The sequence below is a fragment of the Pseudorca crassidens genome, chromosome 3, assembly GCF_039906515.1.
Source record: "Pseudorca crassidens isolate mPseCra1 chromosome 3, mPseCra1.hap1, whole genome shotgun sequence".
Classification (NCBI taxonomy): Eukaryota; Metazoa; Chordata; class Mammalia; order Artiodactyla; family Delphinidae; genus Pseudorca; species Pseudorca crassidens.
Window position 1 is genome coordinate 170,940,206 of NC_090298.1, and position 22,745 is coordinate 170,962,950.

Sequence of the window (22,745 nt, forward strand, 5' to 3'; positions counted from 1 at the left end):
GGGCCTTGAATAGAGGCCAGCCTGGAAGGAGGAGCTTGCGCCGGCCTACGGCGCATGCGTGGAGCGAGGTCGCGGGCGGGGCCAACAGAGAGGTGGAGCCTCCCCGGGAGCGGCGGCTCATGGGCGGGGCCTGGAATAGGATCCGGCGCCCTCAGTTGTCCGTTGCGGGGGCGGGGCCTACGCCGGGGGCGGGGTTGGGGGGCGCGGCCCGGGCCCGAGAGGGCGTCGTTGGTTGGTGCCCGGATAGGGGCGTGGCAGGAGACACCGTTGGTTGGTGCGCGGCGGAGGGGCGTGGCACGGGAGGCGCCGTCGGTTGGCCGGCGGCGGGCGGGGGCGGGCCATGGCGCTGCTGCTGTGCCTGGCCCTGACAGCGGCGCTGGCCCGCGGCTGCTTGCACTGCCACGGCAACTTCTCGGAGAAGTTCTCCTTCTACCGCCATCACGTGAACCTCAAGTCCTGGTGGGTGGGCGACATCCCCGTGTCGGGCTCGCTGCTCACTGACTGGAGCCAGGACACAATGAAGGAGCTGCACCTGGCCATCCCCGCGGAGATCAGTGAGTGCGGGGCCCCGCCCGGGAGCACCCCCGGCCCAGTCAGGCCCCGGCCCGCTCACACGCCTCCTCTTGCCGTCCCCAGCCTGGGAGAAGCTGAACCAAGTGGCGAACGTCGTGTACCAGAGAATGGATCAACTGTACCAGGGGAAGCTGTATTTCCCTGGTAAGGGGGCGACCGCCGCGCATGGGGAACTGAGGCAGAGCCCACCCGCCCCATGACACCTCAGGTCCGCCCGCCAACTGTGCGTGACCCCCCACCCCTTGCCTTCCCGCCATCAGGGTATTTTCCCAACGAGCTGCGAGCTATCTTCCGGGAGCAGGTGCACCTCATCCAGAAAGCCATCATCGAAAGTGAGCAAACGAGGGCTGTGGGGGAGGGAGGGTGCTGCTGCCCAGGGTCTGAGGACCCAGGGCCACGCGAGTATTTCAGTCTCCTTCCAGGCCTGGGGTCCCGGCCAGGTCGTGGTGAGACTGGAGTAATGTGAATAGGGCGTCTGGCCTGGTGCAGCCAGGTGTCAGAACTCAGAAAGGGCAGAAACGGGGGAGAAGGGCCACACCCTGAGGGGGGCCCTTTTCATCCAGTGGGCACCAACAGGAGGCCTTGAAGGATAAATCCCACCCGTCCCTGCTACCTCCCCCCAACGGGTCCCTGGAGGCCTCAAGAGTCTTGCGGCTGCCCTCCCCCGTGCTTTGCCCCATCCCAGGCTGGGGCCCACCTAAGTGGCCAACGGACAGGCCCTGAGCCTTGGGCAGCCTGGGAGGGGGAGAGAGCGGGGGACAGGACAGGCCTGCTAAGAAGGCGCCGGCTGTGCTCTCGTCCCCCCACAGGCCGCATCGACTGTCAGCGTCACTGCGGTGAGTGAGCCTCTGTCCCGGTTATGGGGTGTGGCGGCAGTGGCGGCAGCTCGGGGCCCCAGAGGCTGAGGGTGAGGGTAGGGTGCGGCCGCCTCTGGTGTGTTACAGGCATCTTCCAGTACGAGACCATCTCCTGCACCAACTGCACGAACTCACACGTCGTCTGCTTTGGCTACAGCTGCGAGTAGGGCTCAGACGCGGGCGGCCCCCTGCCCCTGGGGTCCAAGGCTCTCCCTGGAGGGTCCTCTCATCACCCAGGCAGGGAATGGAAGCCCCCCACCTGGCCCGTGAATGTGGGCCGCGCCCCCCTCCACACCCCATGTCCCCGCAGGTCGTCGGCAGAGTGGAAGGCAGCAGTGCAGGGCCTCCTCCAGCACATGTGAGTCAGGGCAGCTTGGCTCGGGGAGACCCCGATCAAGGCCGCTTGGCCCTGACTAAAGTCCTGCTGTCGTCGTAGAAATAACTGGAGCAAGTAAGTAGTTCCCGCTCCGCAAAGGCAGTGTGCATGTGCGTCCTCGTGGGTGAGTATGCGCCGGGGCAGCCACAGAAGGCAGCACCTGCCCCCGGTGTGGCGGGCCCAGCCTCTACCTCCCAGGGTCTCTGAGCTCGTCTGGCATGAGGGGGCACATCCCGGTTAAGTGGTCCCCAGAGTCTGGTCCTACCCCTGCCCCAGGCTGGTGGCAGGCTGTGGTCGGAGCTGGGGAGGGCGCCCCCTGGTGGAGGCGTGCTCCAGTGGAGGCACCTCAGGGCCACAGGCACAGCCTCAGCCCCAAAGCTCAGAGCTAACTGGGGCCCCGTTGTGTCTTTCAGACAGAACACCAACACAAGGTAAGCCCCCCCCCGCAACAAGGCCCGTCCTCCTGGAGCGGGGGTGTGTGGCGTGGGGTTGTCCCGGTCAGTGGGGGAGGGCAGGGGTGTTGGATGGGGTGGGCGCAGCCGGGCAGGGCTCCCTCTCTGCACCTGGGACATGTGGACATCACCTCTGCAACCCCGCCCATGCCATCACTCCATGAATAAACATGAGCTCCTCCTGCCCCTAGCCTGGACACACAGAACCACTCCAGCCTTTTGAGTGACCCAGTGGGGGTAGGCCACAGGGACATGGGTGGACTCCAGGGGCAGGAGTTGTGCCTAAGCCAGAGATCAGAACCCCATGCCCCCCCACCATTGCTGCCTTCGCAGCCCTAGTCGTGGGAGTGTAGGGCGTGACCCCACTGCTGTCCTAGGGATGTGAGAACAGGCAAGGCCTCCGAGTTCAGCTTGAGGGTCTGTCTGCAGCCCTGTCACATGCCCAGCTGGGACGAGGGGCCCAGGCCTCCAGCAAAACCCCACCAGGGAGAGCAAGGTGTGGGAGGGGAAGAAGGACTGGGGCACCCACGTCTCCTTGCAGCTTGATATCACCAAGCTTCAGGTGTCTGGAGTCCTCGCACCTGGCCAACCTGACTCTGGAAAACGCCTCCAAGTGCCTGATACAGCACTGAGGGCGGCCAGGCCAGCCAGACCCGCCCCCGCCATGGTGCGGGGCCTCCGCTGGACCGCCTCAGCCTGGCGCTGTGGAGCAGGCCTGCTGCTGCCTGGGTGCTCCACCCGGCTCGGAGCCCGGGCTGGGCCGGGCTGGGGCTGGGAGGACGGGAAGGGAGGTAGATGGGTTTGTATATAGCGGCAGGATCACAGCTGTTTGAGGGAATGATTAAATATCCCTGACATTTCTCATCCCGAAGTAGTCCTTGTTGGGGCTCCGGGCTGGGGCCCCAGGCGAGGTGTGACCTTGGCCTACAGGGCAGGGCTGCGGGGCTTCCCAGGCGCGCACGGCAATCAGCCTTCAGGGCAACTGGTTCTTTTGATGACACGAAAGGAGGCTGTTTGGTGAAAGCCAAGGCCAGCATCGGTGTATCTTGGGGCTCCTACCACATCGGCTGCATTTCAGCCGAGGCACAGGAACTGCTGTGCCCACCACTTGGCTTCTTAGTTTCGAGAAAACACCCAACATGGGTCATGAGGGGACAGACCCAAACTGTGACCCAGGGCTCAACATCCATCCAGCAGACGGGAGGTGCCTCTGTGCCTGTGGATGCCATGGTGAGCCCAGCAGTTGTCTGGCTCCTGGGCTGGCCCTTCCCAGCCTGGTCAGCCGACGATCCCTTCCCCCAGCTAAGGGGTCCCCTGCCTGGCGTGGCGCCTTCCTTCCAAGGGCTCACTGACAGAACACTGGCCTCTGCCTGCCCAGGAATGTTGAGATCAGGGGAACGGTGAGCGGGAAACTCCAAAGGGATGCTCCAACGCCCCGGGACCTGTGCGGGGTCCACGAGCTGGAACAGGGCAGGCCAGGCCAATGACCACCCGGGGGCCACCTGAGGCCTCTCTCCCCACCCGCTGCCGGAGGGGGCTTCCGTGCGGGGCTCCGCACCTGCCCACGTTTTGGATTCAGGTTGGAGTTGATTTGGGCTCTGCTGACACAGTCCTCTGTACACATGGCATCAGTGAAGCCATATGAAACCTTGAGAATTAAAACAGCAGCAGGGGATTTCCCTGGTGGCGCAGCGGTTAAGAATCCGCCTGCCAATGCAGGGGACACGGGTTCGAGTCCTGGTCCGGGAAGATCCCACATGCCACGGAGCAACTAAGCCCATGCGCCACAACTACTGAGCCTGTGCTCTAGAGCCCGCAAACCACAACTACTGAGCCTGCGTGCCACAACTACTGAAGCCCACGCGCCTAGAGCCTGTGCTCCACAACGAGAAGCCACTGCAATGAGAAGCCTGCGCACCGCAACTAGAAAAAACCTGCACCCAGCCACAAAGACCCAACACAGCCAAAAATAAAATATAAAATTAAAAAAAAGAAAAAACAAAACGAAACAAAAAAACCGCACAACAGCAACACGGCCTTCCTTCCAGCATCTGTTCCTGCTGATTCCTGGGGCCCTGGGGTCTGTACACGTGTGTCTGGACTCCTAACCCTGCCCTTTTCTCACTAGGCACTTCGAAGATTAGAAATGAGGGTGTGTGTGCGCGTGCATGTACAAGCGTTTACCTAACTTAAACTTTATTTTAGTAATGTTTCTGCTCACCCTGCACACCACTTACGAATGGGGTTCCCTAGTAAAAGGAGGGAGATCGGTGGACGCCTCAGAATCCCGTGTGGGGGGGTGTCAGGTGGCTCCTCATTACCACCAGAGCCCAGGGGCCTGGATGACGTGAGGACCATGTCCCCTCCCGAGGGGCCGAGGGGTGCATGGCAGGAGGGCAAGGGCTCCCCCCGCACACTGCAACCTCCATGAGGGTGGCCTGCAGCCCCCCTCGGACCACGAGCATTTCAGGGGCTGTGTGCTGACCCGCACAGTGGGTCAGAATCCCCTGGCTGGGGGGCATACACTGTCATGGGCCAGAGACCCAACAGGTGAACGTCTGTTTTGCAAGTTTATTGGATCATCTTGACACAGAATCATTACAGCAGCGTGATATGTCTCTCCTTTATACGGGAACGTCGATAGCAAATAAATTCTTATATAACACATCATACATTTCGAGATTCTAGAATCACTGCACAGGATTCTGTAATAGGTTACTCTACATGCTAAAGTGACAGTTTTCATCAAAAGGAAAAGTTAAAACGTCATTGAGGACTGTCATTTCTGAGGAAAGTTCCGTCTCACGGGGGTGGGCTGGGGTCCCCCCTCCCTGCCCCTGAGGTGCATTTCAGGGGCCCAGCCGCCCCTGGACACACGTGCTTCGCCATCAGGGCTGCGGAGCCCAGGACTAGGCCCTTCCGCACGTGCAGGCACAGACCTGCAGAGAGTCCAGTGATGAGCAGAGGGGCCAGAGTCGCAGCTCTCCACCACTCACCCCAACACCTGACTGGGCACGGAAGCCAGTGAGGTCCGGGATCCCCGCTGGGCACCCCCCGCTCAGCGGACACACGAACACGGTGGTGGGATGAACGGGATGTGATGGACGAGAGCCTGCACGACCCTCTCCCACCATGTGTCCTGTGGGGAGGACGTGACCCTTGGCGTCAGGGATGAACAGGAATGTCGCCTGAGTAGCTAGCCTGTTCTTCACCCCCCAGCTGCCAGTGGGCAGGGCATCTGGGGACTCATGGGACTTGGATGGCTTGACAGAAGCGGGACGCGCCACCCCGTCTGGTCCCCACCAGGAACCGGCCTGGATGGCGGTCACCCCCACCCTCGGGCAGCTCCTGTGGCCACGTGCACAGTCCGCTCCGGCTACAGAAGTCCCTGCTGGCCTGGGGAGTGGAAGGGGGCTTCTCGCCAGAGAGAGCAGTGAGGGCAAAGTAAAAAAGATGACAGGATAAATCAACGCAACATAAACCTCAGTGTCTACACAGTGGATGACGGTGGACTGGGTTATCTCCCGGCTGCACCCAGTCCTTGCGACAGAGGAGAAACCCGGCACTTGGCCGCCCTCCCCGCGAGCCCTCCCCATGGCGGGCGGCAAGCTCAGCATTTGGCCAGCGTTTCCTTCATCTCCTCCAGCACGTTGCTCAGCAGCGTTGAATCGCTGCACTTCCCATCCACCGACACCGACTTCTCACCCTGAAACGGGGAAATAACGGCCAGTGCCTTGAGACGCCACCCTGCGACTCCCAAGTACCTCCAACTTTTACAAATGCTCTCCTATGCCCGGGTGCTTTCACAATCAAAAGGAGGGGCTCCAGGCAAGAAGGAGCAGGTGCACCGCGCCCTGCTGTCTCCCAGGGGCCCAGGATGGACGCTCTGGCAGAGCGCAGCAGAGGCAGCAATGCCAGCCCTGCAGAGGACACACAGCCCCACCCGGCCCGGCCCCACGGGCACGCAGGAGGCAGCTGTGCAGAGAGGAAGGCTGTGAAAACCGGAGGGCGTGGGACCAGACATCCTGCAGCTGGAACCTATGGGTCAACGCTCTCCACAGGGTGTAAGGAAGGCCCAGGGTCTCCTCCTATTCGAAGTGTCCAGGATATAGTCCAAAATCACTTGGCACCGCAAGACCGGGGAAATCTCAGCTCACGTGGAAAAGACAATCAACAAACGCCCACCGAGAAGATGTGGATGTTGGAATCACCTAACAGGCTTTGAAGTAGCTACTAGGAGAACCTCCCATCACCAACCACATACACTCCTGAAGCACACAAGAAAACACAACATCTCAGCAAAGGAATGGAAGAGTCAAGATCAACCCAGTGGAACTTCTAGACCTGAATACAACAGCCAAGATGAAAAGCTCACTGGATGGGCTCAACAACAGAATGGACATGACAGAAGAGTCAATGACCCAGACAAGAGATTAATGGAAATAATCCAAGCTGAACAGAGAGCAGAAAGGAGTCGGAGGTGGAGTAGGGTGGGGAGAGTAACAAAAGGTCTGAGATTCACATCACAGGGGTCCCGGAAGGAGGGGACAAAGAATGCAGTGCTGAAGAGGTATTTAAATCATAGCTGAAAACTTCCAAGTTGTGCAAAAGACATAAACGCACAGATTCAGCAAGTTCGGCAGACTCCACACAGTTAACATAAACCCAAGGAAGTCAATGCCCGGACACATCACAAACTGCTGAAAACTGAAGACAAAGAAAAACCTAAAATAGCCAGAGGAAAACGATGCATTCCCCAGTAAAAGTAAAATGTTCCTTGTCAGAAACCACAGACACCAAAAGGAAATGGCCTAGGGCCTTCCCTGGTGGTCCAGTGGCTAAGACTCTGTGCTCCCGATGCAGGGGGCCCGGGTTCGATCCCTGGTCAGGGAACTAGATCCCGCATGCCGCAACCAAAGATCCCTCATGCTGCAACTAAAAAGATCCTGCATGCTGCAACTAAGACCTGGCGCAGCCAAATAAGTAAATATTTCCTTTTTTTTTTTTAAAAAAAAGGGGGAAATGGCCTATTTTTGAGGTACTGAGTGAAAAGACCAACAAAGCCAGAATTTCATACCCAGCAAAAATAGCCTTGAGGAATACTGAAATAAAGAATAATCAGATGAAGGAAAACTAAGAGAATACACGTCCAATAGACCTGATCTAAAAAGTTGTTCTTCAGACAGAGGAAAATGAGCCAGAAGGGTGGAACGTGAGGAATGAAAGCGACAGAAATGGTAGACACGTGGGCGAGCACAAGAGGCTATCTCACCCCCTCCCACCCCCACCTACACCCCGAGTTCTCTGAAATCTGTAAAGCTGTAACGTGGCGTAAGGCGTCTTCAACGTCTGCAAAGGCAAAACCTAAGACAACTGCCCATGAGAAGGGAGGGTCAAGGGACCGAGAGGGTGTGAGCTTTTTACATTCCGCCTGAGTTCCAAGTAGACTGTGCACACCAAGTGTGTAATGTAATCCCTCGAGCCCCCCAAGCAGATACACGGAGACCATCAACAACACAGCCAACATATAAACATGGGATACTGTAATGCTCACATACGCCACAGAAAGTGGGAATAGGAAGAGGAACGAAAAACACAGGGAAAAAACAAAATGTGGGACAAACCCAAATGAATCAGTAATACTTTAAGCACAAATGGTCTAAACATGACAAGTGAAAGACAAAGATTGACAGGATGAATAAGGACACGTGACCCGAACTCTACAGCATGCACAAGGAATTCTTATCCAAACAGGATAAAGGCAGGTTCATAGCAAAAGACATACCACGTAAGCACCCATCAAATGAGAGCAGGAGTGCCTGTACTGATACCAGACAAGGTAGCCTTCAGAGAAAAGAACACAGCCCAGGACAGAGAGGAGCACACCCACTGATGAGAGGGTCCCTTGCCAAGATCCCACAATTCTAACGGTCCACACAGCCAATAACAGGGCTCCCACACATGGAGTAAAGCCTGACAAACTGGGGGAGCAGACCAACTGACCACCACTGGCCTCATGCTCCTTGCTCACTCATCAAGGCCCAGAAGAAAATCTGCAATCTGCAAGGATCCAGAAGAAAAGGAAAACGCCATCAACCAGCAGGATCTAGGTGACAGGTATAACATGCTTCCAGGCACCTATGGAATATCCACCCAGAATGACCACATCCTGGGCCAGAGCGCAAGCCTCAGCACATTTCAAAGGCCTGAAAAGTCAAACTAGAAATCAGTAACCAAAAAGCAACAGGAAACTTTCTAAATGCTTGGAAATTAACATACTTTTAAGTAATCCAAGGGTCAGAGAGGAAGGAGTGATAGAAAGTATTTTGAACTGTATAGAAATTAAAATGAATCATAAAAATGTGTGCAGTTCATCCAAAACAGTACTTAGAGAAAATTTTATAACACTAAAAACTTTATTAGAAGAGACAGGTCTCGGACTTCCCTGGTGGTGCAGTTCCCAATGCAGGGGGCCCGGGTTCGATCCCCGGTTGGGGAACTAGATCCCGCATGCCGCAACTAAAGATTTACATGCCACAACGAAGAAGTCCGCGTGTGGCAACTAAAGACCTGGCTCGAGTCAAAAATAAGTAAGTAAATAAACGAACAAACAAACAAATATTAAAAAAAAAAAAAGAAGAAAAGACAGGTTTTGGTCTAAGTTTTCACCTTAAGAAACCACAAATGAGCAAAATAAACCCAAGGCAGGCAGAAGTAAGGACATATGCAGCAGAACTCAATACAATTTATTGTTTAAAGAAACATTAACTTTTTTTTGGCCGCACCACGCCAGGGATCAAACCCGGGCCCCCGGCAGTGGAAGCACGGAGTCCTAACCACTGCACTGCCAGGGAAGTCCCTAACTTTTAAAAAGATTGGTTATCAAATTGATCTTTCAAAAGATCAACAAAATGGATAAGTAAGACTTCTGGCCAGGACAGAGAGGGAATAGGGCCAGGATAACCAAGACACCAAGAAAAATGAGAGAAGACACCAATCACCAACATCAGGAATGAAAAATAATCACCACTGAGCCCTCAGACACTAAAAGGACATGAAGAGAACTGGATGACTTGACACACCATCAGCTCCGTAACTTGGATGAAACAGACCTATTCTTTGAAAACTACGAACTACCAAAAATCACCCAATAAGAAACAGAGAAAGCAATAAGTCTTACAACTATCAAAAAAAGAAACTGAACTCGTAGATAAAAACTTTTCAAAAAAGAACCCCCCCCCCCGAAAAAGAAACCCCCAAACGATTTCCTTGGCAAATTCTACATAACGTGCAAGAAGGAATACTGACTACACGCAATCTCTTCCGGGAAATGCGAGAGGAAGGAATGCACTAGTGCCCTGATGCCAAGGCCAGATGGACAAAAGGAAAGGCCGAAACTCCTCACAAACACAGGCTCAAGGAGGCACAGCGGCGAGGGGTGGACAGGCCTGGCTGGGGCCCTCCCATGGGGCTCACCTTCTTCACCAGGAGGCAGACGTGGTGGCCCTGGATGGAACGGCTGTACATGGAGGCGCAGGAGTCCACCCGCTCCACGACTGCAACAGAGGGCCTGGGGGTGAGGCTGGGCCAGCCCCTGGCGGCAGGGGACAGTCACAGGTACGGGAAGAGGGCCGAGCCATCTGTTGGCACGTCCAGTCTTACCGGAAAAATGGTGGTGAAAACAGATCTTTGCCAGAAGGTTCTGGAAGGACATACTAATGCCATCAACCTTGACTGAGCTCATGCTCAGGTCCCCGGACTCCAACAACTTGGCAAACGCGTCACTGTGGGAAGGACACAGAATGGGGGGGAACAACAGGGGGCTCCCCTGCAGCAGGGCAGGCAGAGACCCCAGCCCAGGGGGTGGGGCGCGTCCTTTACGGGTAGGAAGTCAAGAGCTGAACTGTGTCCCTAGGACACGACTGCACTTGGAGACAGGGCCCTAATCTAACGTGACCAGGGTCCCTGTGGGAACAGGAAATGAGGATACAGACGTGCAGGGATGGGCGAGCATGTGAGGACATGGGGAGACGGCCACGGAGAGGGGCCTCAAGAGGGCTAGCCCTGCCTACACTCTGGGCTCGGACGTCCAGCGTTAGGGCCGCCAGGCCTGTGCTGAGAGTCAGGCGCCCGAGCTGGCTGGCCCGGCAGACGTGCTGGGCGTTCTGCGCCAACCACAAGCCGGTCACCCAACACTCCGTGCACATCCTCGTCTTGGGTCAGAGGACGCTGCCAATGTGACCGCATGGAGAGCTTCCCATGGCACAGAAGTGGGGAGCCAGGGGTGGGCGGGAGGGTGGCGCACCTGTAGCATGGCGTGGTGACCAAGTACGAGGTGCAGGTGAAGTGTAGCTTGAAGTCCAGCTTCTCATGGGTGGAACCTTCGTCATTCTGCAGGAGCAGGGGCGCAGGGTGGGTGGGGGCGGGGCACGCAGCTGACCCTCAGGGTGCACCCCCTCCCCCACCAGGTACCTTGGCGATGAAAGACAGGGTCCCTTTGAGCTTCTGCGCCGTGACGATGCTCTGAATGGTGAACACAAACTGGGCTTCGTTGGAGATGCCTGGAGAGGGCGAGAAACGTACCTGAGAAGCAGCAAGGGGCACGGCCTGGGGTGGCAGATGGGGGTGCAGCCACCTGGGCAGGTGGCAGGGATGCAAGCCTGGCCTGGGTCTGTCCTCAGTGCTGCCTGCCTTGGTCAGGGAAGCCAGGCTCAGCCCTGAGGGGGCACCAGATGACAGGATCCGGGGGCTCCTGGGCGCCACTCACCAGGGGGCAGCTGGAAAGGCACGGGGACACCGTCGTGGACCGAGGAGCCCTCTGGCCGGGCCAGTCGGGCGTTGAGTGAGTCCAGCACGTTGAGCTCCATGTTCTTGAGGAAGCTGCTGCTCTGGTTCTCCAGGACCATGGACACCGTGACCTGGCTGTCCTTCTGCAGGCTGCCCTGCACGTCGTACGTCTGCAGAGCAAGGCCCGGGGTCGGCGGGGCAGGGGAGCCCACCAGGGACCCCCGTGGGCCTAGACGAGGGCCTGGGAGAGTGTGGGCACCACCCGCTCTCCCAGCGCATGAACGTGCAAACAAGGGAACGTCCTGAGCCCTCGCACAAGCACCCGAGTTCCAGCTCTGTCCGCGACTGTCAGCTGTTCCCGACCCACAGTGAGCAGGCCTCGCCGGCCACCCGGCTCCGCTGCACGCCCTGCACATCCAGAAACAAGAGCCCTGAGCCCGCCCAGCCCCACCACCCGTAACCCCCACGTGGCTCACCATTTTGATGTAAGAATTTTCAGCCAGGAGAGAGTAGCTAGACATGGGCTGGAACAAAAGAGAAACGTTTCAGCTTTAGGCGGTGAGGACCTGGGGCTGACGTTGGGAGCTGCCAGGTGCCACCGGCAGGAAACACTAGGGACCCCCGCGGGTCCCGGACAACATGAGTCTACACCCCGGGGCTCCTGACACTGGCAGGGCCGGGAGGACCGCAGGGAGGGTGCAACGCCCACAGCCCGCTCCCAACGTGCTCGGGAAGCACCCTCACCGGGAGGGGCTCCTCACGGAGCGCGCCGTTCTGCACGGGCTCGGCGTCCCCTTCCCTCGGAGGCGCCCTCTTCTTGGGTCTCTTCTTGTCTTTGGAGCGCTCCCCCTTGTCCTTCTTGTGTTTCTTCTTCTTCTGCTCGGAAGGCTTCTGAGACAGAAAAGGGCTCAGGTCAAGCCCATGCTCCTGTGCGAGTCACAGCCCATGGAGCCGTGTGGAAGCAGAACCCCGTAAGCACAGCGACAGGAGGCCCCAGTGGCCCACTCGGTGGGACCCGGTGGCGGGCTAGCACCTCCCCCAGCCCGGCTCCTGCACAGCGCGCCCCACACCTTCTCAAGGTCCTGCTCCGCGTCCTCGCCGGCGTCCTGCTCCTCTCCCCTGGGCTCCTCCTTAGGGGCAGTGACCGCGGCGTTCACGCCAGGCTCCTCCTGCAGGAAGCCGGGTGGCAGCTGGCGCCCAGGATGGGGTGGCCTGCGCCCTCAGCCCTGACCTGCCCTGGTCCAGGACACCCCGCAGTGACGAACCTCCCTCCACACGCCAGGCGTGTTGTCAGCACGCAGACAGACATGTGGCCCCCAGTAAGTGCCGGTGGCCAGCAGAGGGAAAAGGAGGCCCGGCCTGTGGCCGGCTGGCACTGACTGGGGTCACGGCTGGAGACCCCAGAGCCACCAGGCCCCAGCCACTAACACAAAGCGGTCGCTCAGGAGCGCTGCCTGGCTCTGGGGGCCCGGGCCCTGCGCCGAGGGCCAGCCACGCAGCCACTGCCTGGGCAAGACCTTGGGCACAGAACCGAGCCGGCCCAGACCGGGCTTCTGCCTGAGGGTCCCCCACCTCCTCCACCGCCAGGGCAGGGCACCGAGGTGGCACCCTGACGTCTCCAAGGCCAAAAAGCACAGGTGTCCACCGAGGGACACTCGGGGCCAGCACGGGTCACTAGCAGGCTCTTACCGGGGCCGGGGTGGCAGCAGGCGGCGTGGTGGACAGCCAGAAGTCTAAGTCCACACCCTGAAACCACAGGAACACGTGCCTTTGGCCAGAGCAGCAGCCCCGAGAGGGCACAGTGGCTCCGCCAGGCACAAGCCACTGCGGCCCCGCAGGACCCGAATGTGCAGGGAGCTGGGGGCATGTCCAGCGCTACCACCACAGAAACGAGCGCCCGCCAGGACCACATGGCCAGGCGGAATCACGCTGCTCTGCGGCAAGGCCCACGAGCCGTGCGTGACGGTTATGTAGGAGCCCCCCTCCACACGTGTGACACACACGTAATGGAAGAGGGACGGCTGGCAACCCGGGCCCGCCCCGCCCAACGTGACATGCTGCCTGGCCTCTCACCTTCTCCGCCTCTTTCTTCTTCTTCTTCTCTCGCTCTTTCTCCTTCTGCTTCTTCTCCTTCCTCTTGGGCTTCTTGCTCTTCTTTTCCACGACAGTGACGTCCTGTCTCTCCGGGGACTTGGAAGTCTCAGTATCTCTGTGTTTCTGGATGGGCAGCTTCTCACTGTCGGCTAGGGGCCTGGGGGTGGTCACAGGAGGCGTGGCCCGTGACAAGGCCGCTCCCCCTCTGTGCAATGAACAGAGAACAGAGAGAGGAACCAGGCCATGGGGAGCCCAGGCCGCGTCCAGCCCCACGGGGCAGCTGCCCAGGTCTCAGTCCCAGCACTCACTTGTCCAAGTCGATGTCCAGGGCCCTGTAGGGGTCGTTGGGGTCTTTGTCGTCCTCGTCGCTGGGCAGGGCGTTCTGAGGGGGGAGAGAAGCCCTGCGTCCATCCAGATCAACCCATCCAGCCCCTGACCCCGCCAAGCCTTTAAGGGTCCACAGGGCCCCCATCTCCCTTCTCAGAAACGGGCCACCAGGTCCACACCCACGAGGGAGTCTGATCCGGGGCCTAGCGCTCAGCGCGGGCAGCAAACTCAACACAGGTAATGAGGCAGGAGTGCAGGGGCCGCCTGCTCCCAGTACACAGGGCACAGCTGGCTGAGGCTGCCCCGTGCCATGGAGGCAGCAGCGATGGGCAGGCCCACGCCAGGGTGGAGCCCACCTCGGGGAAGGGCGCCCACCCGACACGCAAGCCCGCGGCTGACCTCGGGCATCTCCTCGGTGACGATGTCCACACGCTGGGCGGGGGTGATGTCCTCGTCGCTCTCCGTGTGCAGTGAGGTGTGGCGCCGGGCACCCCGCCTCTCCCTCTCCCTCTTCTTCCTCTTTCTCTTGTCCTTCTCCAGCCTCTGCCGGTGCCGCCGTTCTTCCTCCAGCTTCACGTACTGGTCTGACATGGGCATCCCTGCTGACAGGCGCACATGCGGCACTCAGCCCAGAGCCGTGGACACGTCCCACCCGGCCAGCACCCTGCTGCCACCTGGTTCACCCACAGCCCCGAGACCCATGCCTGGGGGAAGGGGATGCTGGGCAATGCCCTCTGGCTACCGAGATGCAGATGGGGGCCCCTGGGCGGCGAGGGGTGTGGGGCTGAACCTGGGGGCCGTGGCGTGCACCCGTGCCTGCTGGGACGAGGATGCAGCACGGGGTGCAGGGCAGGGCTGGAGCGCAGGCCCGAGGCGGTGCCTGCACCTGGCCTGAGGTCCCCGTCACCCGTGCCACTGGGCACACACTTGCCTGGCACCTTCAAGGGCACCGAGAGGTCAATCTGCACCACGGGAATGTGGTCCACACCTGGCGCGTCCTGGTACCGCTGGAGAGGAGACACTGAGGCCCCGTCAATGGGCAGGGCGGCGGGCCCAGCGTGATGCGCCGACGCCCCAGAGCAAGGGGTCACAAAGACGGGGGTGGGGTGCCAGTGGGGACGAGTACAGGATGGGGCGCAAGACCTCCATTTTTTGCACCTGAATCTTTTTTTTTCCCAAGTCGGAAAAACAGTGGAGGCTTGGAACCATGGTGACATAGTGCTTCCCGCCCCCAGGACGGCTGGAATCAGCAAGCCCGACACACAGGTGCCAGCGGGGGACAGTCTGCAGCCCCTCAGAGGGGTGACCCAGAAATCCCAGGATCAAGGAAACCACGCAGCACCCGCCCCGTGGAGCCACATGTCCCCAGGGGAGCCCAACACGGATGACGGGTCTGCAGTGTGGAGGGTACAGATGAAGGAGGTGGCTCCAGGCAGGACCCCAGGTCCCCTTGCGCCCCCTCCCCTCCCACCAAGGCAAAGGAGCCTGACCTCGCCCATGCAGGACTCACTCCCCAGCTGTTGGTGTCGGGAGCCCCTCACGGTCCTGCCCGTGGACTTGCTGACAGCCCCGCACAGGCCGTGGACAGAGAGCGGATGGGCCCCGTGGGAGCGTGTCTCAAGGACGAGCAGGCCGGCCTCACCTTTTGGGGGGACGGGGAACTCTTGATGTAGAATGGGTTGTTGGCCTGCTCCTGCTTCCGGGCCTCGCGGCGCTGAGGGAACAGGATGCAGCGCACACGTCAGCGGGTACACGGAGCCCTCACCCTCGCATGCTCCCAAGGTGGGGGCCTCCTCCACGCGCCAGACCCAAGGGGGCCGGGACCCCTCGCCACTTTCACTGTTGGCCTTTGACCACCAGGAGACAGAGGCCGGCGGTGGGAAAGAGCAGGTGGGAGACAGGCAGGCGGCAGGAGGGACAACCCAGGAGCTGCACAGGCGGGGGTCGGAGAGACCGCGTGCTCTGGGGTAGGGCCTCGGGTGGGGGGCAGGCCGGGCAAGGAAGGCCGGCGGGGGAGCGGGGGACGCAGCACGCCTTGCTTCTCCATTCTGCACGACACCCTGAGGCCCCGCACCCACAAGCGCAGGCAGCAGGCAGGCGCAGCATGCCGGGCACCCCAGGGCCTGAGCATGCTCGGGCCCCACGGTCTCCCTAGGGAGCTCCTGGCTAAAGAGGCCACTCCTGGTCTCAACGAGAACCCCCACCCAAAGTCGAAGGTGGGCTCAGCGCTGCCCACCGGACAGTGGACCCAAGCCCAGACCTGACCATGCGCGGCCCAGGCCCGCCCCGCCTCACCCGGGCCAGTTCCTGCTCGTCCGCCTCGGGCGGCCGCTGCTTGGCGTGCCGTGGCTCCTCGTCGTGGAAGATGGCCTTGGGCTTCTCATCCTCAGACTCACTGTCCGAGAGCGGCTCATTGATCCAGGCGTCCAGGTCCAGGCTGCAGGACACAGTGAGATCACACGGTGGCTCCAGCCTGCATGCCTGGCCCTGGGCGCTGCCGTCCCCTTGGAGACAAGGATATGAAGGCTGGGCAGTGGCCCAAGGTCACAGTGGGCAAGGCAGACCAGGGACCCTGGAGCCTGGGCAGCCCGCCTCCCCCGTTCTCACGCTGCCCGCAAGGTTTGTGGGCGACAACTACCAGCCAACCTGCTTCCCAGGGGTGGGGCAGCAGGGCCCCAGGAGAAGTAGTGAGTGCCGTGCCTACGGTCTGTGTGAGAAGGGTCTGTCCCGTCCACAGGCGACTGGGGCCTCAGGGGACCTTCCTCCCAGACCCCTCCACCTCGCCCGTCTGGACAGCAGGTCCGGGCTGTGGTTATGCTCCCACGGGCCCTCATGCCACCCCGTGTCTGTGTCCTCTGACGGACCGCACAGCTCACCCTTCGGGGACCGGAACCTTCTTCTGTGCCTTGGGAGCCACCGGGTTCAGCTCCCCAGCAAAGAGCGCACTCACTTCTTCTGCCACTGGCACATCCCTGGCCTGAAGCTTCTGGACGTGTTTGACCAGCTGCAAGATGCAGGATGCCTGGGGGGGCCGTGGATGAGTCAGGAAGGAGTTACGGAGGCCTGGCTGTGAAGGCCACTCAGCCCCCGCAGGGCATTGCTCAAACCGTGCAGACGCCCAGCCAGACCCCTGCTGAGGCCTTGCAGAACACACCGCGAGGAACCGCTGACCGGGCCAGCCAGGAGGCCAGCCCAGCTGCTGTCTCCTTCACGAGGACACAAAAGGGCTCCCAGATGAGACAAGGGGTTGGGGGTGGATTGAGCACCGCCCCACAAGGCAACCGCCCCAGCGAGCAGCGGCGCCAGCCACCAGGGCACCTTCACACGGCCTCCAAGAGTGCAGCTGACCCTCGGCCAGCAAACAGGCGCACATCACACACCCGCCCATGACCGCAGAGGCCGCCGGGGCCCACTGAGCGCCGGTGCGGGGTCTGGGTAACTGAGAGCCCCACGTCACCACAGAGCCAAGAGGCGGGCTCCTAGGCCACCGATGCCCAAATGCCATGCCAAACTCTCGTCCAACCAGCTCTCCTCCACCCTCCCGGCCAGCGCCCTCCAGGACCGCGGTCACCTCTGAGGCTTCCCTCTCGGGTTGACCACATACCCTCACACTGTCTCCCGTTCGCTCACAGTCTCCCACCCACCGACCCAGGGCCTCCCCAGCACGGTGGCTTCAGAACTGCCCACCCCCCCAGGCCGAGTGCGGGGGAGCCAGGAAAAGAACACCTGCCCAAGCTGCTCTCCCGGAGCTGACCCGACCCCCTGAGGACGTGCTGACGTGCGGCACTCACCCGCTCCTGGGCTTCCAGGTCCGCGCTCTGCACAAACTGGGGCAGCCGCTCCACTAGGAGCTGCGTGACCTCCTGGGCCGCCTGCGCGTCCGCGGCCTGCTCTTTCTGCTGCAGGATGGCTGCGTACAGCTTGACCACGTTCTGCACATACACGGCTTGGATGTGGCCCGGCAGGGTGGTGACTTTGGGCCGCAGCATGGCCTCCAGGGTCTGCTGGGGCTCCTGTAGGTGCCTGAGGACAGGGAGGGCCGGTGAGCAGCCGCCCCAGCGGGTCTGTGTGCCAGGGCTGGCCGATGCCAGGTGCTGAGGGAGGGGATGTGAAGGGAGAAACCACAGCAATGGCATGACAGTCACAGCGCAGCCGCACAAAGCAGTCGAGAAAAAGGAGAGGAAAGCTATCAACGGCCTGGATTTGGCAACGGACGACCTGTGGCTGCAGCAGTGAAGAGGGGAGGAAGGCTGGGCCAGCGGCTGGTGGACCTCTCACCGCTCCCCGTGACGGGAGACGTTCGCCGCGAGAGCAGCTGTTGCCCAATGAGGGCGGGAGAGAGGAGGTGGGCGGGTGGGCGGGGCGGCTGCCGGGACTGGGGTCTGGCGGGCACACCCGCTTCCCCTGGGGAGCAGGAGGCCCCTGGCCCCCACTCACTCGGAGAACTCCCCGCAGATCCAGGCGGCCGCGTAGAGCACCTCGCAGATGCCGCTGCGCTGGGTGCTGCTGGCCACCAGGTGGGCGCTGTCAAGCAGCGCGGACATCTGCGACACGGCAAACCGGCGGATGGCCTTCACGCGGATGGCCACATCCAGCATCTGGGCGGCGATGAGGTGGCCGTGGCGGGTGCCCTCCAGTCGGGTCAGCTCCACCAGGATGCTGATGTACCTGCGGGACAGAGCCCGTGAGGGCAGCGCCCCCGCCTGCCCGCCCACCCGCCTGCACGCTGGGCTGCGGGCCGCACCACTCGAAGTTGGTGATGTGCTGGTAGTTGGACTGGCTGCAGATGTCAATGATCTTGGTGAGCAGCTCGTCGCGGTAGGTCGTGCCCTCGGCCTTGTCCACGTGGGTCATCAGCTTCTTGACAATCTCCATCAGGTTCTTCTTGGACACCTGGAGCGGGGGCGGCTGGTGAGGGAGGGGCCGGGCGGGCCGGCGGGGCGGCCAGGTGGCAGGGTGGGCACGTACCATGCCGTACAGGAGGTCGAGGGCCCGCAGCCGGATGGACTCGTCCTTGTCGTCCAGGCACTGCAGGACAAGATCCTTGTGCGCCTGTACGGACTTGGGGTGTGTCCTCAGGATCTTGGACATGGCCAGGAGCCCCAGGTACTTCACTGCAGAGACAGCACAGCGCTCTCAGACGTGGACGAGGTTCTGAGAGCGAGGCCGGGCCTGCAGCCCCACCCCAAACCACCTGGACCCCGTCGGCCCACGTCTCACAGGCACCAGGCCCACCTCGTTGCCCACCTCAAGCAGCCCAACGCACCGTCATCTAGATTAGGTCGCAGCCCGTCTCTAGGGCAGCGTTACTGGCACACGACAGGCCTGTGGTCTACACCCGCCAGCAGGCTTCTACGCTACAGTGGCAGAGACCACACAGCCTGCAAAGCTGACAAGAATTACTATCTGGCCCTTTCCAGGAAAAGTCTGGCAACTCCTCTCAAAACAAACAGACCTGGATTCAAAATGAGCAGCCAGGGAATTAATTCCCTGGCTGTCCAGTGGTTGGGATTCTGCACTTCCACTGTAAGGGCCCAGGATCCATCCCTGGTCTGGTCGGGGTACTAGGATCCCAGCAGCCACAAGGCGCAGACAAAAAAAACAAAAAAAAGCGAAAACCAAAAACTGAGCAGCCCACATGACCAGGCCCTCAGAAGCCCTCTCCACCGTGGTCCTGGCAGCAGGGGCGTGTGACTGGCTGGAACCCTCGACAGCACACGTCGGCTGAAGGAAGTGCACGAGTTGGCACACGAGCAAGACGTACAGCAGCTCCCCCTCACTCGTCAGGAGCCCCACGCACCACCCCATCTGATTAACCGCCGGGGGTGCCTGCAGCATGCCCGCGGGGACTTTCCTCCACGCCCAGCCTGCTCCTCCCGGGGCTGAGCTCGCTCTTTATGTCTCAACTGTGCTTCCGCTGGCCTCCCCGGCTCCTCCCTGCAACCGGGTCCCAGCTCCCCGTGGATGTGGGCCCGAGTTTAAAGACCTTTCCAGTGGACACGGCTGAGCGACACCCTGAGATGCCAGCTGGAAGGAGCCCGCCGTGCAGACGAGGGGGCTGTACCCGGGGAGGAATCTGCCAGCCGTGCCAGGCTCGCTCTCCTCTCGGGCGGGGACGAGCCCTCACTTGCGGAGGTCTAGGGCGCAGGGCCTGCAGGACCTGCAGAGGGAGCAACTCACAGTTCTGATCGGAGTCTTCTATTAATATCCTCAGTTTCTGAACACAGAGCTGTAAAGAGGGGAGATGCCACTCGTCACATCTTCTAAACCAATGGCAGAGTCCCTGGGGCCTAGGAGAGGAGCCCCTGGTCCCATGACATACCTGGATGCTGGCACTATGGTTGGGCATGCCAGACGACAGCGAGATGAGCACTGAAACAAATGACTGGGGTGAGGGCCCTGCGTGACCAGCCCCAGTGAGAACCTCAGGCTGGGTCTCTGCGACCAAGAGAGCAGACCACAGGCCCCGGGCACCAGGGGTCCTTGTCCAGGGCAGGTCTGTGGGCCAGCCCTCAGCTGAGACCCGCTGGCCCTGCAATGCACAATGGACCAGGCCTACCTCCCGTCTGCATCCCCACTCCCTCTGCCCATAACCAGGGCCATCTGCGATCCTGCCACACCTTGGTCCTCCCCATGGACCTTTCCAGACTCAGGGACCACTCTCTGGCCAGCCTGCCCTGCTCCCAAGTCCCACACTCGCCCTTCCTCTCCCTTTCACTGTCGCTGACCCTCAGCGACACTCACAGCCCACACAGCAGTCATGAGTGTAGACCCTGGGCCAGTTTCCTGGGCTTCACTGAACTTAAGGCTGCCCATGGGCTGTGAGGAGCATCTGACAGTTTAGGGCAGGGACAGGCAGGCAGCAAGAAGCTGAACCCTTGGGCCACCAACTCCCTCTGCCTATCTACAGGAAACTGGGCTGCAGGGACAAGTCACCAGGCGGTCTGATTGTAACTAACGGACTCCACGAGACCCTTTGGGGAGCACGTGCCGATTCCCTCTCGAGAACTCTCGTGGTTGTAGGTCCTATGCTAAAGACACCACAGGGAAAGCGGCCTGAGATTTGCTTTAAAATGCTCATGAAAAGCGGTCTTGCTGGTGGGTGTGGCAGATGCCAGGGTGCAGTGTTTATCACTGGAGCCCGAGGTTGGCAATGGCTCTGGCTGCAACCGTGTCTGAGCTGACACTTCCAAAGGGGCTGCAGATGGGCCGGGCCAAACAGCTTCCCAGCCGGGAACAAGGTTCTGGTGAGGCCCGGGGACCAGCTCCCCCGCCGGCGACAGCTCCCTGCTCCAGAAGAGGTCACCCCGGTGCTCACCTGCGATGACCGTGTTGACACACTCGTACAGAAGGGACATGGCAGACGTGCTAGAGAAGGAAACATAGGAGCCGAGAAGACAGGGCCGCCTGCCTCCCGCTCACCCCACCGAGACTCCTGGGGGCACCACCTCTGAGGAAATGCGGAGCCCAGGAAGCCTCGGGTCTGAAGGCCATGCCGGTGACACCCCACCCTCGGCAGTGAGGCCATCAGATTCCTCCAAGGGACGGAAGCACCCCTTCTAGCCCTCAAAAGCGAACTGAAATGCTCCCGCCACTGCAGCCCACGCACGAATAACCTGATTCTGCGACCCCCATGAAGAGAATCCAAGTTCCCCAAAGGCCTCTCTCCTCCAGCCCAGACCCTGCCGGCCGCCTCCACTGGGACAGGGAGTAGGCCTGGCCACGCGCAGGCAGGAAGAACACGGAGTCGTGCCCCATGTCATCCCTCGGGGGCGTCCAGGGCCACAGTGAGCACAGCCCAGGACGACCAGGGTGGGCACCAGGCACGTCCACTCCACTCTGAAATTCTCACAGTGATGTTCTCAAGTCCAAATCCCCCAAACCCGACAGCACGGGCCACCAGAGGCAGTCCACATGAACGGTCACAGGACTGATGGCTTCTCGTAAATGCTCTGAAAACCACAAGCTGCTATAAACCCGGTGACTGGTGATTTGTTTAAAATCAGCAACGTCCCAAGCCCTTGGCCACTTCCCAGGGGACCCCAGGAGCAGAATCTCCTGGCACCTGAAGCTTGGCCCCCACAATTCAACCACCTGAAGTCGTGTAGAAGCTCCTAGAACATTCCAGAACTGGGCGGTGACACACTCACCTAGGGCTCTTCAATTAGACTGCTGAGGTCTACTTGTGAACCAGAGACTGGCTGGAACAGCTTTCTCCATCCTTTTTTTATTTTTAAAATATATCCCCATTGCCTGCCTATCTATCTGTCTGTCTGTCTACTTCTGGTGGTGCTGCACGGCTTGTGAGACTTTAGTTCCCCAACCAGGGATTGAACCCGGGACCTCGGCAGTGAGAACTCAGAGTCCTAACCACTGGACCGCCAAGAAATTCCCTCTCCCTCCTGTCATGAATGTGCTGTCTGCAAACTGAGGAAGGGAGAACCCAGAGATGCGGCTCCTGGTGGCGGCAGGCCCTCAGGCCTGGGTGCCCCTCCACCCGCCCCTCCTTGGGGCACCCCTCCCATGCCCGCCCCAAGCCCTACCTGTGGATCAGGTTGGTGAGAGGCTCAATCAGCTTTTTACCCAACCTTGGCTCCAAGGGAGTCAGAGCACCAAACTAGGGGACAAGAGAGGCCAGTGGTCACCCGAAGCAGGGATGGGACGGCAGCCCGGGGCTCTGCTGGCTGGCATGCCCAGGACACCCCAGGGGCGACACTTGCCAGTTTGATAATCTTAATGAGGACCCAGTTGTTGGTGGAGGAGGTCATGAGCTTGAAGAAGAGCGGAGCGAGAGAAAGGTAGTTCTTGGGGTTACGTCTGGCCAGCTCACAGATGACGTTGACTGCCGCCGACTGGACCCCTGAGAAGCGAGGGACGCCATCAGCAAGGGGGCGCCCACCAGAGCAGGCGGGACCCTCGGGGTGTGTCCCCAGCAGGATCAAAGTCACTCCAGGTGCTCTGTCCGCCTCCCCCCGGGGCTGCCCCCGCTCATGCCCCCAGCCCGCCTCGCCTGCCCCTCGGCTCCTGACCCTAACCACGACGCTCCACACCCCGTGATCCTCTGCGATGCACAGCAGATTCTCCCGAGACAAGCAAAGATTTGGAGAAGCTGTTTTACATCTGCATGGCCCGGGGTCTCTCCGGAAGGAGTTACAGAAAAGGACAGGCGGAGGCAGGAGTGAACCCTGTGGTGTGGGACTGCCAATCAAGGCAGCAGAATAAACACGAGACTGCGAACATGCGGACAGAGAGGCCTCCCCAGTGAGCGAGTGTGGTGTC

General features: G+C 60.6%; 2 protein-coding genes and 1 pseudogene across 7 annotated transcripts in view; 1 reads left to right on the forward strand and 2 right to left on the reverse strand.

The window, feature by feature from the left end:
- Positions 1-319: 319 nt before the first annotated feature.
- Positions 320-3,118, forward strand: IZUMO4 (IZUMO family member 4). Of its 2 annotated transcripts, XM_067734379.1 has the most exons (9): positions 320-554; positions 637-717; positions 834-905; positions 1,383-1,409; positions 1,518-1,593; positions 1,741-1,788; positions 1,867-1,881; positions 2,220-2,237; positions 2,800-3,118. In XM_067734379.1, the coding sequence occupies exons 1-9, from the start codon at positions 341-343 to the stop codon at positions 2,888-2,890; spliced, it is 642 nt and encodes a 213-aa protein (XP_067590480.1). In that variant the 5' UTR covers positions 320-340; the 3' UTR covers positions 2,891-3,118. The 2 variants fall into 2 exon arrangements, with proteins under 2 accessions (XP_067590480.1, XP_067590479.1); XM_067734378.1 differs by lacking the exon at positions 2,800-3,118 and having other exon boundaries at positions 341-554; positions 1,491-1,593; positions 1,867-2,237.
- Positions 3,119-4,815: 1,697 nt separating this feature from the next.
- On the reverse strand, positions 4,816-5,807 carry LOC137221079 (uncharacterized; annotated as a pseudogene).
- Positions 4,816-22,745, reverse strand: part of AP3D1 (adaptor related protein complex 3 subunit delta 1) — a 44,993-nt gene continuing 27,063 nt past the window's right edge. Inside the window, exons 7-32 of one of the 5 annotated variants that reach the window (XM_067734373.1) lie at positions 22,187-22,326; positions 22,010-22,083; positions 20,785-20,834; positions 19,789-19,838; positions 19,647-19,695; positions 18,435-18,580; positions 18,211-18,359; positions 17,904-18,134; positions 17,258-17,489; positions 16,343-16,488; positions 15,762-15,903; positions 15,109-15,180; positions 14,398-14,473; positions 13,866-14,065; positions 13,448-13,521; positions 13,119-13,296; positions 12,735-12,791; positions 12,116-12,214; positions 11,790-11,933; positions 11,522-11,569; positions 11,026-11,215; positions 10,731-10,819; positions 10,564-10,649; positions 9,921-10,042; positions 9,735-9,814; positions 4,816-5,964 (exon numbers count right to left, since the gene is read on the reverse strand). In XM_067734373.1, the coding sequence (XP_067590474.1) occupies positions 5,869-5,964; positions 9,735-9,814; positions 9,921-10,042; positions 10,564-10,649; positions 10,731-10,819; positions 11,026-11,215; positions 11,522-11,569; positions 11,790-11,933; positions 12,116-12,214; positions 12,735-12,791; positions 13,119-13,296; positions 13,448-13,521; positions 13,866-14,065; positions 14,398-14,473; positions 15,109-15,180; positions 15,762-15,903; positions 16,343-16,488; positions 17,258-17,489; positions 17,904-18,134; positions 18,211-18,359; positions 18,435-18,580; positions 19,647-19,695; positions 19,789-19,838; positions 20,785-20,834; positions 22,010-22,083; positions 22,187-22,326 (3,020 nt within the window). In that variant the 3' untranslated portion in view covers positions 4,816-5,868. The other 4 variants (XM_067734372.1, XM_067734376.1, XM_067734375.1 and 1 more) reach the window with 4 other exon arrangements.